General features: G+C 40.4%; 1 protein-coding gene across 1 annotated transcript in view; it reads right to left on the reverse strand.

The window, feature by feature from the left end:
• The window catches only part of RRP12 (ribosomal RNA processing 12 homolog), a 156,606-nt gene that overhangs the window by 29,183 nt on the left and 113,445 nt on the right, over positions 1–13,978 (reverse strand). Inside the window, exons 26-29 of the mRNA XM_030202877.1 lie at positions 12,503–12,594; positions 8,137–8,289; positions 4,778–4,941; positions 2,053–2,160 (exon numbers count right to left, since the gene is read on the reverse strand). Of these exons, the coding sequence (XP_030058737.1) occupies positions 2,053–2,160; positions 4,778–4,941; positions 8,137–8,289; positions 12,503–12,594 (517 nt within the window). The remainder of the gene's footprint in view (positions 1–2,052; positions 2,161–4,777; positions 4,942–8,136; positions 8,290–12,502; positions 12,595–13,978) is intronic.

Below are 13,978 nucleotides of genomic sequence, written 5' to 3' on the forward strand. Positions count from 1 at the left end.
TGGTAAAAGCAATATCACTCAGTTCTGGAATGGAATGGGAAAGGTATGGAAATGAGTTTGGGACTGGTCAGAAATTTGATAAAAATACCTTTAATATCGTGATTACATTTTTAATTGAAATACAGCCCTACTCAAAATGGTAACCAGGTTTAAAATAAAAACAACCCCTTACTATACTTATGTTGATGTCACTGCTGGAAAATTACAAGAAAATTTACATTACTGATTCCATGTCCTTTTACGAAACAAGTTCATATTCAGCACATTACTACATAACATCCCATCTGATCAACTTCCTTTTCTAGAATAAAGAAGTGTTTGAGAGTTGGACAGAAACTTTGAGAGGAAGAAAAATGTTCAAGTATGTCTTGAAGAATTTACCATACTAGCATCTTACCAAAACTCCTAGAAAATTCTGGCCAAGGATGCCCCCTTTGGTGCCCAACATCAACTCTTTGCTGAAAACCATAAAAACCATCACCAACCATCTAACTTTCAGGAAATCACTAAAGACCATGTTATTCAGAAATGCTTATCCCACGGCCTCTGCATGTGTCTCCACTGTTGGATGCGCATCGATCTAGAGACATTTTGGACACATTCCCCTTCCCTCATCCCTCCTGGTTTCCCTACTCCTTTCGTCAATTCCTACTCTTCCCCATTTCCTGCTGTATTAGCTTCATTTTACTGCATTGGCGTCTGCCTCTATGGTGCGCTGTAAGCCACATTGAGCCTGACACTGTTGGGAAACTGTGGGGTACAAATGAGATAATAAATATGTTCCCAAGCAGGAACTGGGGTAACCTTTACAGAGCAGTGAATATGGCCCCTAACAGCAGCAGCATGGATGGACTGGGATCAAATGAATAGAGTAGCCATGGTTAAAACGCAAACTTCAATGAGTATGGGAGGATGGAGCCATGGTAGTGGACCTGTTGCCTTTACCATGGCTCCATTCAGTTTAGTCTGCTGTTCTTCCACCTCACCTACTGTAACTCCTCCCACCCTCTCAGCCCTGACTAAAATTTCAAAAGAAACAAAGCTTGTTTTAAAAAAAATTTTTTAACTAAATAATTTTACTTGTCTCTGATTAGTAGATGTTTTGAGAATTTGACTAACAACTGATGTGAAGAGTCCAGTAAATCAGTATGGCAATATGTACTCCTTACTTAAACACTGTTTTTCGATATTTAAGTTTTCTTATAACGAATGAGGAAAAGACCTCAAAATGCCCTACCGCTTACTTTTTGATTTTCGGCGGCTTTAACTGAAGGCGTGGTGTTCATCACTGGTCATAAAAATCTCGTTGTTTGTTTTTTACTTTATTTTTTAATAAACATTTGAAATATTTCTTCAACCTTTATTCTTTGTTCTTTAAAAATCCTCAATGCTGTCTTTGTATAACACTTTTTTTTATATAAACACAATTGTCTGTGTGCTGTTAGCAACAAAGCTTCAACAGCCAACAGGACACAACGTAATTATAAATTGATCAATGCTATCCATGTCGATGCACAGCCCTTGAAGAAGCCAATCAAGCGAAACGGATGTGGCCGCTGTTGGGCAACAGATAAGTGCTCGACTTTTTTTGCTTATTGAGAATTTGACTAACGTATTAATTATTGTATATTCCTAGAGTTTGTTCTTATATCTTTGACCATCATTCACATTGAACCAATCTTATTGGAGAATCATGGAATATAGGCAGTTATTTTATGGATATTTTGGATTATTTATGACATTTATACCCCACATTTTCCAGTACAATTTTGAGTACAATGGGGCTAAAAAGAAGTCATTACAAAATATGAAACAAAATACATAATGACATTCCTAGCTTTAGATCATGTCATAGAAATCTTAAGAAAACATGGGAAAGACCAGGGTGCTGGACTTAGAACTCACTCTGTCAGCATTTTAACAGAAGACGAGACCTGAAATGGTCCATCAGTTGAGGTGATACTGGCCAGTTCTGTGGCAGATTCTGGGCATTCTTGAGATCTGAATAAAGCATTTCAGTTCCTGAAGACAGTGAAAAAGATTCCACCATACCTTTGGACTGGATGTCGTCCTCATCCTCTTTGATAATCAGACGACCATCTGATGTGAATTGGAAGTTGTGCTTCAGTTTTGTATCCTTATTCACATTTGGTTTGGTAGCTAGTTTAAAAAGAAGAAAAAGGTAGTCAGCTATCACCCCTGAAAATTTCTGCAGTATCACATACTGTGGCTGTTTTTGTGTGTTATTTTTATTGAAAACTTAACTGGCTTAGAGCTTACCTAATCGAGCATGAAATCAAATGTGACTAAATTAAGAATATTGTAGTTTAGTAAGGTGCTCATAGATCCCAACTGGCCTCCTCCAGTGGATTTGTTTATGTACAACATAGGTGTGGAATTAGCTAGGAAAATCACCCCATAGTATTATGGGATGATTTTCTGATCTACAACTGGGGGAATCTCAGAAAACTACAAAAAATAATAATTCCTAATAGCTCTATTCGTTATTCCAAGTCCCACTCCCCCCCACTTTCTTTTAAAGTTGTTCACACTGGGAAGCAGCACACTGAAACCTTTTGGAGTCAGCTCGAGCATTTTCATTAGTAGCTCAAGATAAGATAAATAAATCCTAATATATTCAGTACAGTAAGCATTGCCCTGTCTTGAGAGGGGTACACAATCTAAACTGTACCTGAGGCAATGAAAGGTGGAACAGGTTACCCAAGGTCACAGAGTAAGTGGTTCTCTGCTTACTGCTCTAACCAGACAGAGGGCACCGTTTCCTGATCTGGCCCTGATGGACTGCCTAGCCAGTCTGATTTCCAGGATATTCTCAATAAGTCTATATATAGTATAATACCACAACTATGAGTTATTCCAAAATCTTTATTACGTACTTCAAAATCTGTATTAAAATACTATGAAAATATAAAATCGCATCCTTAGTGCTGTTCTCCACATGCCAGGGATAGTGCTGGGCAGACTTATATGGTCTGTGCCAGAGCCGGTGGTGGGAGACGGGACTGGTGGCTGGGAGGCGGGGATAGTGCTGGGCAGACTTATTCGGTCTGTGCCAGAGCCAGTGGTGGGAGACAGGGATAGTGCTGGGCAGACTTATACGGTCTGTACCAGAGCCGGTGGCGGGAGGCGGGGCTGGTGGTTGGGAGGCGGGGATAGTGCTGGGCAGACTTATACGGTCTGTGCCAGACCCGGTGGTTGGTAGGCGGGGCTGGTGGTTGGGAGACGGGGACAGTGCTGGGCAGACTTATACAGTCTGTGCCCTGAACAGCACAGGTACAAATCAAAATAGGGTACACACAAAAAGTAGCACATACGAATTATCTTGTTGGGCAGACTGGATGGACCGTGCAGGTCTTTTTCTGCCGTCATCTACTATGTTACTATATTATACCAAATACTGCCCGCAACCCTTCTGCCAAACAGGATTAATAAAGATCTTCTCAAAAAGTGATGTACTTAACTCAACAATCCTCCACCAGTTAGTCCAAATAGAAGTCCACATTGTCCCGCAAAAAGCTGACATGGTGAAGTAGTTATATATCCAAAACATGCTCCATAGTCGGTGTACGAGTTAGTTGAGTCAACTTTCAAAGATGTAACAATCCCCGAAATATTATGTGCAGTCAGGTGCCACGACACTGCATATCACCATAAAACAAGGGTAATAAAGTAATTTACAGAGACGGGCTCAAGTTTCAGCATCATTGCCCTTGTTTTATGGTGATATACAATGTCGTGGCACCTGACTGCACATAATATTTCGGGGATTGTTACATCTTTGAAAGTTGACTCAACTAACTCGTACACCGACTATGGAGCATGTTTTGGATATATAACTACTTCACCATGTCAGCTTTTTGCGGGGCAATGTGGACTTCTATTTGGACTAACTGGTGGAGGATTGTTGAGTTAAGTACATCACTTTTTGAGAAGATCTTTATTAATCCTGTTTGGTATAATATAAAGGATAGTGGTGATATATGCTTAGGTCATGTGGAGAGCAGCACTGTAAGGATGTGATTTTATATTTTCATAGTATTTTAATATAAAAGTACGTAATAAAGATTTTGGAATAACTCATAGTTGTGGTATTATACTATATGTAACAAGATTACAACTATATTGAAATTTATTTACCCATGTTTTGTGAAGTTGTTTAATAAATCTATATGACATAAAGAACATTGAATGCAAATCTATCTGCCTTCATTTTTCTCTGTTTCTATGAAATAGAATTTGGGAATGGTCTTCTGGTGGAGGTGGTATGATCTCTAAGGGAGAGGAAGGGATAGCAGACAGCATGGAAGGGCAGACTAGACAGAAAAATGAAGGCAGATAAAGACCACATGGCCTGTGTTTCTAAGTAGTGTATGCAAATCTGTCTCATGCTAATGTATTGAGGATATCTTATAAATCAGACTAGTCTAGTATTTGTTGAGATCAGGCTACTTTTTCACTCTCATAATAGAAAATATGAGCTAGCAAAATCTTTTTGGAAAGTAGAGAGTGGCATCAGGCAGATTCCTCCTCCTCTAGGCTTCCAAGCTCCATAAAACCTAGCCTGTGCAGCACCCCGAGACTTAATTTACATTCTATTGTCATACTTCCACAACTTGTCTGGAGTGTTTCTGCCCAATGTGTTAAGTAATCCGTCAGAGACTTACCTGATACCTCTGTGTTTTTAATAGATCCAAAAATGAGGAATATTTTTAAGAGAGGTTCCTAAGCTGCCTGCAGCATGAATACAGCTCCTTACCTAGAACTCTCTGTGCAACATTCGCATCAAGGAAGTTCAGTGGTTCATCACCCTCTCCCTCCTTCAACCATGCCAGACTCTTCTGCCTTGCCCGTTTCTTTGGCCCTTTGACTGGCTTCTCATCCTCCTCTTCAGCATCAGAATCTGCCAAGATCTCCTCGATGCTGCCGTGAAATGAAGAAAGTTCACAATCTCACTATATTACAGGTAATCTTTCATTTATATCAGGAAAACAAGGGTGCTAATTCCATAGTGGACTTTCTCGTATCACAATATCCCAAACTTGTCTTGGCGATCCTTCCAACCAGTCAGGTATATGCAAACTGATCTCACTAATCATGATGGAGGACAATCTAGTATAGCAGGGGTGAGCAACCACGGTTCTCGAGGGCCACGACAAATATGCACGAGATCTATTTGCATACAATGGAAGCAGTACATGCAAATCAATCTGATGCTTATTCATTGTGAAAATCTTGAAAATCCGACTGGGTTGTGGCCCTCGAAGACTGTGTTACAGCATGATTTACACTCACCAAAATCTCTTCTGTAATTGTGACTTCATGTATGAACAGCTATTTTATTTATTTTCTTTACTTACAATATTTATAACCCACTAATCCAAAAACTAAATTTGATCACAGCAGCTCACCAAAATACATGCATAAAACAACATATTTTAAGTACAAAACGGTAGCTCTGCACTTCTTAAACATATTCTGCTAAACACCTCAAGTGGTCCACATTACAAGGTGAGGCAGGCCGCATATTGGATGCCCCTAATCCAAACAAATTTCACAAAGGCAACTGACACAAAACAATATCAGACCTGGGTGAGCTTTAAAGATTCCGTTTCTGCACCCATACTGTACATGCATATATAAATATCCATGAACTTGCAGCTCTTCTGTTCCGACAACCACTCTCTGCCCAGAAACCCTAAGAACTTAAGGCAGAGAGACTAAGAGGATAACAGAAGAAGAGCATGTAAACAGATCTCTCTCAGGAAAGCAATCTTCTCTGCTCAAAAAACTGGCTTCTTGGAATGCATTTTTCCTTTGAAAGTGCATTCAACCTCATATGACAATGGTTTCAGGTAAGACCACTGTGTTATACAGAGAAGGTCATAGGAGGCAAATATTTGGAATCTCAGTGGGTAGAAGCACCTTAAAAACATTATCAAACACACCGCGGGACTGGAGATACAATATTGGTAAATTTATAAAAGCATGCTATAAAAGTCCTTACGGTGTACCTGTTTTACATAAAGGCAACTTAGGTGCTTACGTGTTTTTAATAAACAGGCTCCCGGAACTATCTTCAGAGGTAGACAAATGCTCTTGCACAAATTTACACCTGCTCTGAGACAGATGCACATGTGTGTCCATGTGCCTACTGTTTACACACTTATACCCCTATACAATTTTATAACCGCTATTTTGCACATGTAAAACATACTCTGCAAAAGGAAAATGATTTATAAAATCACTCCTCCGGGGCTAAGGGCTTGGCCTGTTCAGAAATAACTGACATCTGTAAGTTAGATGAATTTAACGCAGTAAATAAAAAAAATATATTAAAAAAAGTGTTATACCACAAAAGTACAAAAAAAAAAAGTACTGCATGGACTTCCCAGTACAGACTATTTCTCAGTGAACAAATCTAGCTGGAAAAAAACATGTTACATACTTTAAACTCCCCTATTTTTTTTTTCAGTTTAAATTACGTCAAGTGAAACTAGGTATCACCAACCAATCAGACTAGGCTGCTTTGAAGATTTTTCAAGCCTTAAAATGATTCTGCTGCAATTTCAAATATTTACTTCAAATTCTTCTGTTCCTCAAATAATACGAAAACTAAAAAAAATATTCCATGATTTGCCCAGGAAGTACTACTACTACTATTATTATTATTATTATTATTATTAATAATCATTTCTACAGCATTAACTTTAAAAACTACTGCAAATGTACATCTGAAAAGTAGAAATGAAACACTGGCAGTTGTGCTATAAAACCTCACCTGGGTACTGTGTGTGCAAACAGGAAGATAAAACCCCTGATATCAAGGGATGAAGTGCAAAGTCCTTATTAGCAGGATCCAATTAGAAATAGCCACCTTCCTTGGTGGCATTTATCAGCATTGATAATTATTATTTTCAACCTATCAATTCAATAGATCCCATGTTCTACAACGCCAAAACACCATTAAATATACTACATAGATGTATGCTGTGTCTGGGTTCAAGTTTCTCCAAGTTTAGTAACTGACCCCTTTTTGGGTTTATACACGGTGTCCAGAAAACACAGGACCCCTTACATAGTCTCAAAATACTATGCAATTGTTTAACCATTTAGGGCTCTGTTTACTAAGGTGCACTAGCACTTTTAGTGCACGCTAAATACTAGACACACCCATATATTCCCATGGGTGTCTCTACCGTTATCTCACAATAAAAATGCTAGTGCGCCTATAGTACAGCTTAGTAAACAGGGCCCTTAGTATGACCTTTGAAAATACATTAGTACAGCGGGGGGGGGGGGGGGGGGGGGGGGGTGTTCTTAGTTAATTCATAATGTGTGTTCAAAATGTCCTCCTGCAACTTTGATGCATTCACAAGTCTTTGATGCCACTAACTAAATACCATTTTGCTAAAACAGATCTTAATGGTCACTTCCTGAATGACGTTATTTTGGAAACAAGGATCAATCAGTTTTTATAGCACCTTGCAGCAACGACTGTCAATAATAGTAATTTTTTTTTCCACTCTGTATTAATTCACCCTGGAGTCTATAACCATCCCTCCGGTACTATGTAAGCCACATTGAGCCTATAAATAGGTGGGAAAATGCGGGATACAAATGTAACAAATAAATAAAAGCGATTTGTTTATGGGTTATTTGGAAAAATGTTAGGGGTCCCGTTTTTTTTCCAGACACCGTATATATTCCTCCAACTACAGCAGTGTCCATCAAAGCAGAGATCATTAGATAGAGTTCACTCCCCCCATTTATTTGTAGATGCATCTCTCTCTTCTCAAAAGCCTAATGATGCTGAAGAAGTGTAAGCACAGCACACTTAATGACATGCTGTTTCCAACAGAACCCTAAAAACTAAAACTGCCAATATTTAAATTTCCTTAGTTTTACTAATCTACGCATTTTTGTTTTACAAAGATTTTTACAATATTTTTGTGCTTTTGTGTGTTACAAAACTGGTGAGAAATTACCATATTTCAAAATTCAGAATGAATCACTCATCCTGCAAGGCAGCCCAGCACCCGAGAGAGGTTGATGGTATTACTGTGAGGTCCAGTCACTTATCTGAGGAGCAGCAGGACTGCACCCTGGTACTTTTACCTGTTGCCTTTTTGCCACACAGGAAGCTCATCCTCATCCACTGATGCTGCCTCTTTCAGGGCTTTCTGTTTCTTATTTCTTGCCTCTGTTTTTCGAATGTTCACCAGCACCTTGTGGCACTCCACAGGAAGCATGCTCTTCACCAGCTCAAAGCTAAATACAGTGGAAATGGAAAGAGAAGAGAAAACAGGAAACCATGAACTCACAACAGCTTAACCTAAAAATCCAGCAACCAAATAATTCATGAAAACTTGAGTATTTCCCATCATGTCTCCTGTGGATTCAGGATATTCCTTTCTGAGTGATGCACACTGGATGATAATATTGGCTTTCAAAATGAAGTTGAAATGCAGGGTGGATAAAAGCAGGGGTATAAGACTGACTAAAAGGAAAGTTAAGTCTGCTCTTGGGCCGCAAGTGCTGTGCACTGCAGGCAGCAGGTCCCAGATTTTGATCGCTAAATCAGGTCTTCTCTACCAGTCCTCTGGGACTGAGGTGGCTATGGATGACTGAATATGGACTGAAACTAGAACAGTGCTGGCACTGGCAGCCCAAAGCCCCCACTCCCTCTAGAGGCCAATCAAATTTCGATTTTAGTTACAGCCCAAAATCATTTTTCTGCCCAATTTCAGTTTCGGCCAAAATGTTATTTTAATTTTCGTTCATGCTTTCAATTTCAGCTGAAAATGACCACCTATTTTTTGGCGGAGGCTGAAAATTTGTGCTTTGTCTCGTTTCCTGTTTAGAGGTGGGGGGGGGGGGGGGAGGGAGGCAGTTACCCTTCCTCCCAGACCCCACCCCTCTGAGTGCCCGCCCACCCATAGGCCCCCCTGAGCATATCTTACAATCCCCTGGTGGTCTAGGGGTGTAGTTGGGGCAGGAGCAGTCTCCAGTTATTTATATGTTGCATTTGTATCCCACATTTTCCCACCTATCTGCAGGCTCAATGTGGCTTACATAGTACCGTGATGGCGATCGCCAATTCTGGTATGACAAATACAGAGTGTTATTGTGGTAAAGTTCATGTGTGACAGACAGATTAGGGAATCAAGGAGGAAGAGTTAAGTTATGTCCAGTTCGAGTTATGATCTTGCACAATAGTTTATATGTTAACTAGCGTGCACCAAATAAATGCTTTTGATACAAAGCTTTAGCAAGAATTTAACCTCCCCCATTTACAAAGCTGTGCTAGAGCCCATTCAAAGTAAATGGGCTGTGTTTCAGCATTAGTGCAGCTTTGTTTAAGGGGGGTAGGTCTGTAAATTTGGAATGGTAAGCTCCTTAGGAATTAGCCTTGCTGTGGCATTATGACATCAGTTCATACTCAGAGTGTGGTGCAAAGCCAGCCACTGTAAAAGCACCATGGTTTTTCATTTCAGTTTTCATTAGAGGCAGTCCATGAGTGTGGAGGCTATTTTGCCTTTGAGGTAAAATACAATCTTTCTTTATTTAAATTATTATATTCTGGCTTGGATACTTTAGCAGAGGGATGTACACTGCAAGCACTGGCAATCCCCAGAGGCCCTCACTGGTTCACATTCACACAACCAAACTTGAGTTTTCAGTTTTGGCCAAAAGCTTTCTGCCAGTTTTGGTTTCAGCCAAAACTGAAAAAAAGCAGTTTCTGTCGGCCTCCAACTCCCTCTCCTTCCTCTCCAGAAGCACACAGGCCCAAAGGCACATGTAGGCCCCAAAGCTCCTCTTCCTGGGCCTACAATCACTGGTGGTCTAGGAGGGGGAAGTAGCGATCCCCAGTCACTCCTGCCTACGCAAGCTCTGCTGATAAAATGGTCCCAGCAGCCAATTTGTCAGTAAAGCTTGCATGGGTAGGAGCAACTAGGGATCACTCCTGCCCTGACTAGCCACTAGACCACCAATAATATGGCCAAGAAGGAAGGAGGGTGGGTTACATGTGGAGGGAGAAGGGCCTTTCTCTGAGGGGAGGGGGCTCCTTCTGTTTGGAGAAAGGACAGGAGGAAGGACGTGGGGGCTGTTTGCATGAATAACGAGTGGCGAATTTCGGCAGCGGATTCATTTTCCAGCAAAAAAAAAAAAAAAAAAAAAACTAGTTTCGGTCACCCTCTAGCAACAGCCCATGGAGGGAAAGGTGAGAGAAATAGTCATTGATTAAGATTATACTGCACCCCTGGTGGAGGAACTGGCAACTTATTTTGAAGACAAAAGCTGAAATTTTAAGGTACAAGGGTGTTGGATAAACTCAGTCTACAGAATTTGCAGATGGAGTTACATTACGAGCACACAGATCGGCTGGAACTGGAATTGAAGGGCAGTAAAGAGAAGTGTTTAGGGGGAAATTTGTTGATATTACGTTACGAGAAATTGACCTGCTTTTTGTTAAATTCTGTAAAGGCGACTGTCAGCTGAACTCAGAGGCTCCCCAATTGTTGAGTGGGGCTGGATAACAGTTGAAGAGATGGCTGATGGTGTTTATTAATGAAGACCTAAGGTTAAAATTATTATTATACACCCAATGCAAAGACAAACAGGTGGATCAGAGTCCTGGTATAAGTTAGACCAGTAGCAAGTATCTCATTGGCTAATTAAAGGAAGCAAGAGTGGCAAAACAATTAACACAATACTTAGAACATTTCCACATTGTTAGAAAGGCTGAGATTATCGTCAAAAGAATTTGTATGGTGTTAGTCAAGCTGGATTTAACTATACCTTTTGATTTACTCGATTACTATCTTTTGATTAATCATTTGAAGAGCATGGGTCTGGCAAGTAAGGTGCTTAGCCGGTATAACGATTACATAGAAAATGAAGAATGTAAAGAGTCAAGGATCAGGTTTGTCAAAGAGCCAGCATTTAAAAATGTGGAGTTCCTCAAGGATACTCTATCATCCATATTGTTTAATACCTACTTGAGCCTTTGGGGATGCTTTTAGATTATTTACATTTAGAACACTTTATTATGCAGATCGTGTACAAATCTGAATTCCAATAACCAATGGTTTATAAAACACTAATTTAACATTGCAAAGATGTTTACAGTGGTTAAGAATTGATAACTACCTTAAGATCAATCCTGAGAAAACTAAGGACCAGTGAGTGGAAGGAATGTAGTCAATGTATTCTTGATGTTAATCCTTCTTTGGGAGAGGGGGAGGGTGGATGGGTCTCAATTCCTTTATCATCTGTAATAATGGGGCGACAACTGATTTCTACAGCATGTAATTCATTATGGCAATCGAGACTAAACAGATTAGCATTTGTATTATACACAAATCATTTTCAGAGAGATATATTATTGCAATTTAGTCACTGCAACAGTGAACAAAAGTTTTTAACTAGGCTGAAATTTATTCAAAATATGGCTGCAAAACTTATTAAGAGGGCTACAAGATGGGTACAGCTTCCTCGGTGTTAAAAGAACTATATTGGTTGCTTGTATCATTTGGGATTAGATTTAAAATTCTGGTTATTTCCTGGATACTCTAAGGGTTTATATTCCATGTCATTCACTTTGAGCCATACAAGATATTCTTCCTTCAATTGAACAAAGCAGAAAGTGATCTATTATGAACAGTACACGGAAGATTAGCTCCCCAACTCTGTAATAAGATTGGCAAGAAATTAATATAGAATTTAATATATTGGTTAAGATTTGGGTATTTGAGTTGTGATTAGATTTTATTGAACCAAAATGAACACTTTTTTTCTCTTTCTCCTTTTCTTTGAGTTCTGTAAAGCTATGTATTAGTTATTTTACATAGCTGATAACTAATACAAAAAACCCCTCCTAGCTGAAAAGCTATGTAAGTCTTATGATATATTAATAGACTGTGAACTGCTTTCAACCTCTCAGGACACAGAAGTGGATTAGAAATGAATAAAATAAACTGAATTCATGTCCCCATGACCACAGGATTCAAGGAGCCCCAATGCTCCAGAACTGTGACTGGAATGACCAGACTGTCATATGATTTTTTTTTTTTTGGGTGGGGGGGAGGGTCTTGTAGAAATACGTAACAAGGAAAATCCTCTGGGTAGCTGCAAATGAAGACTCATGGCAGCAGATCCCAACCCTGTTTCTGATCAACCTGAAATGGGAGTGGGAGGGATGTGCTAGATCAAAAATTAAATGAAATTTTTTAAAAGCACAGTTTATTCTTTGTGGTTTTGGTAGATTCTGTGCTACTAGATAGACCAGCCTCAGAAAATACATATATATATCCATTTTCACCTACAAGGCCAATACACTGCAGAAATGAAGACCACCGCTGCATCTCACTCCCCTCCACCTCCCTCCCCAGGGTATCAGAAGGCAGTGCCTATATTCACTGTTCTCTGCACAGTACAACACAGCTACCTTCTGCAAGTTTTAGCCCTTACTCCTGCTCACCCAAACTTTCGGATCAACTTGGTGAAAATGTTCCTCAGCTTTGTCCGGAAATGCCGCCTCATGTCATCTTTGATGTTTCCAATGGCTTCCATCTTTCAGGATGCAAAACAGATCGATCAATTACTAAACTCATACCAACAATGAATCAAGTAACATCACCTAGCCAGAGCTATATTTTTTTTGTTTTGTTACATTTGTACCCCGCGCTTTCCCACTCACAGCAGGTTCAATGTGGCTTACATATTATATACAGGTACTTATTTGTACCTGGGGCAGTGGAGGGTTAAGTGACTTGCCCAGAGTCACAAGGAGCTGTCTGTGCCTGCAGTGGGAATCGAACTAGAGAGTTGCACGGGGACAGAAATCCAACCCATCCCCGCCCGTCTCTGCTGGAATCTTACCCGTCCCCACCCATCCCCACTGGAATCTTACCCATCCCCACCCATCCCCGCAAAAATTTAAACCATCCCAACCCGTCCCCACCCGTCCCCGCAAGAATTTAACCCATCCCCGTAAGAATTTAATAGTACATAAAAGAAAGTTCCAGTCAGCTCCCTCAGTCTCTTTCTGGATTTGAGCCACAGCACTGTAGGCAAGGAAGGAACAGAAGTTGGAACTTGGAACACTCTGGTGCGCACATGTAAGATTTGTCTCTGATTCACTGGCAGTGTGTGCTGAGAGGCCACCACATGCACGCGCCAGTAGGTCAGGTGACATCTGATTCTCGTGCCTGTGTCAGAGCTGAGGTCTGTGCACCAGCCTGGGAGCAAAGAGGATTAATAGTAACATAGTAAGTGACAGCAAATAGACCTGAACGGTCCATCCACTCTGCCCAATAGTCACACTCATGATCAATTCATCATTAAATCAACGAGTGTGATATTATATACTTGATTATGGTCTTTCTTTCGTGTTTCTGGAACAAAGACCACAGGAGTCTATCTGGCCCCATCCTTATGTTCCAACTGCTGGAGTTGCCATCGAAGCCCACTCCAGCCTATTCATGTTCTCATTTGTGGGACACAGACCGTAAAAGTCTGTCCAGCACTGTCCTCATGTTCCAGCCACTGAAGTTGCTGTCTAAGCCCTTTCCAGCCCATCCTACACCAGATTGCCATGTATGAGACACAGACCATACAAGTCTGCCCGGTATCAGCTCTAGTTCATCACAGCCAGAGTCGCCATCTAAGTGTCACTTGACATATCCACACACATGCAGCCATTTAAGGTTAGCTTTTATATAACTTCCATTTTCTAACTAGAGATCCTCTGTGTTCATCCCACGCCTTTTTGAATTCCGTCATCATTTGTGACTCTACCACCTCCTTAATGGAAGACTTTCCACATTTATGCTGTTAAAGCAAGGAAGAAGAGGAGGAGGAGGAGGAGACAGCACTCAAATAAATTGGTATTCGGTAGATGAGAGGCTGGTGCAGGTGCAGCTTACACTTCCATGGGAAGCCCACAGAACTGGTT

This window comes from Microcaecilia unicolor, chromosome 5, assembly GCF_901765095.1.
Source record: "Microcaecilia unicolor chromosome 5, aMicUni1.1, whole genome shotgun sequence".
NCBI classification, from domain to species: Eukaryota; Metazoa; Chordata; class Amphibia; order Gymnophiona; family Siphonopidae; genus Microcaecilia; species Microcaecilia unicolor.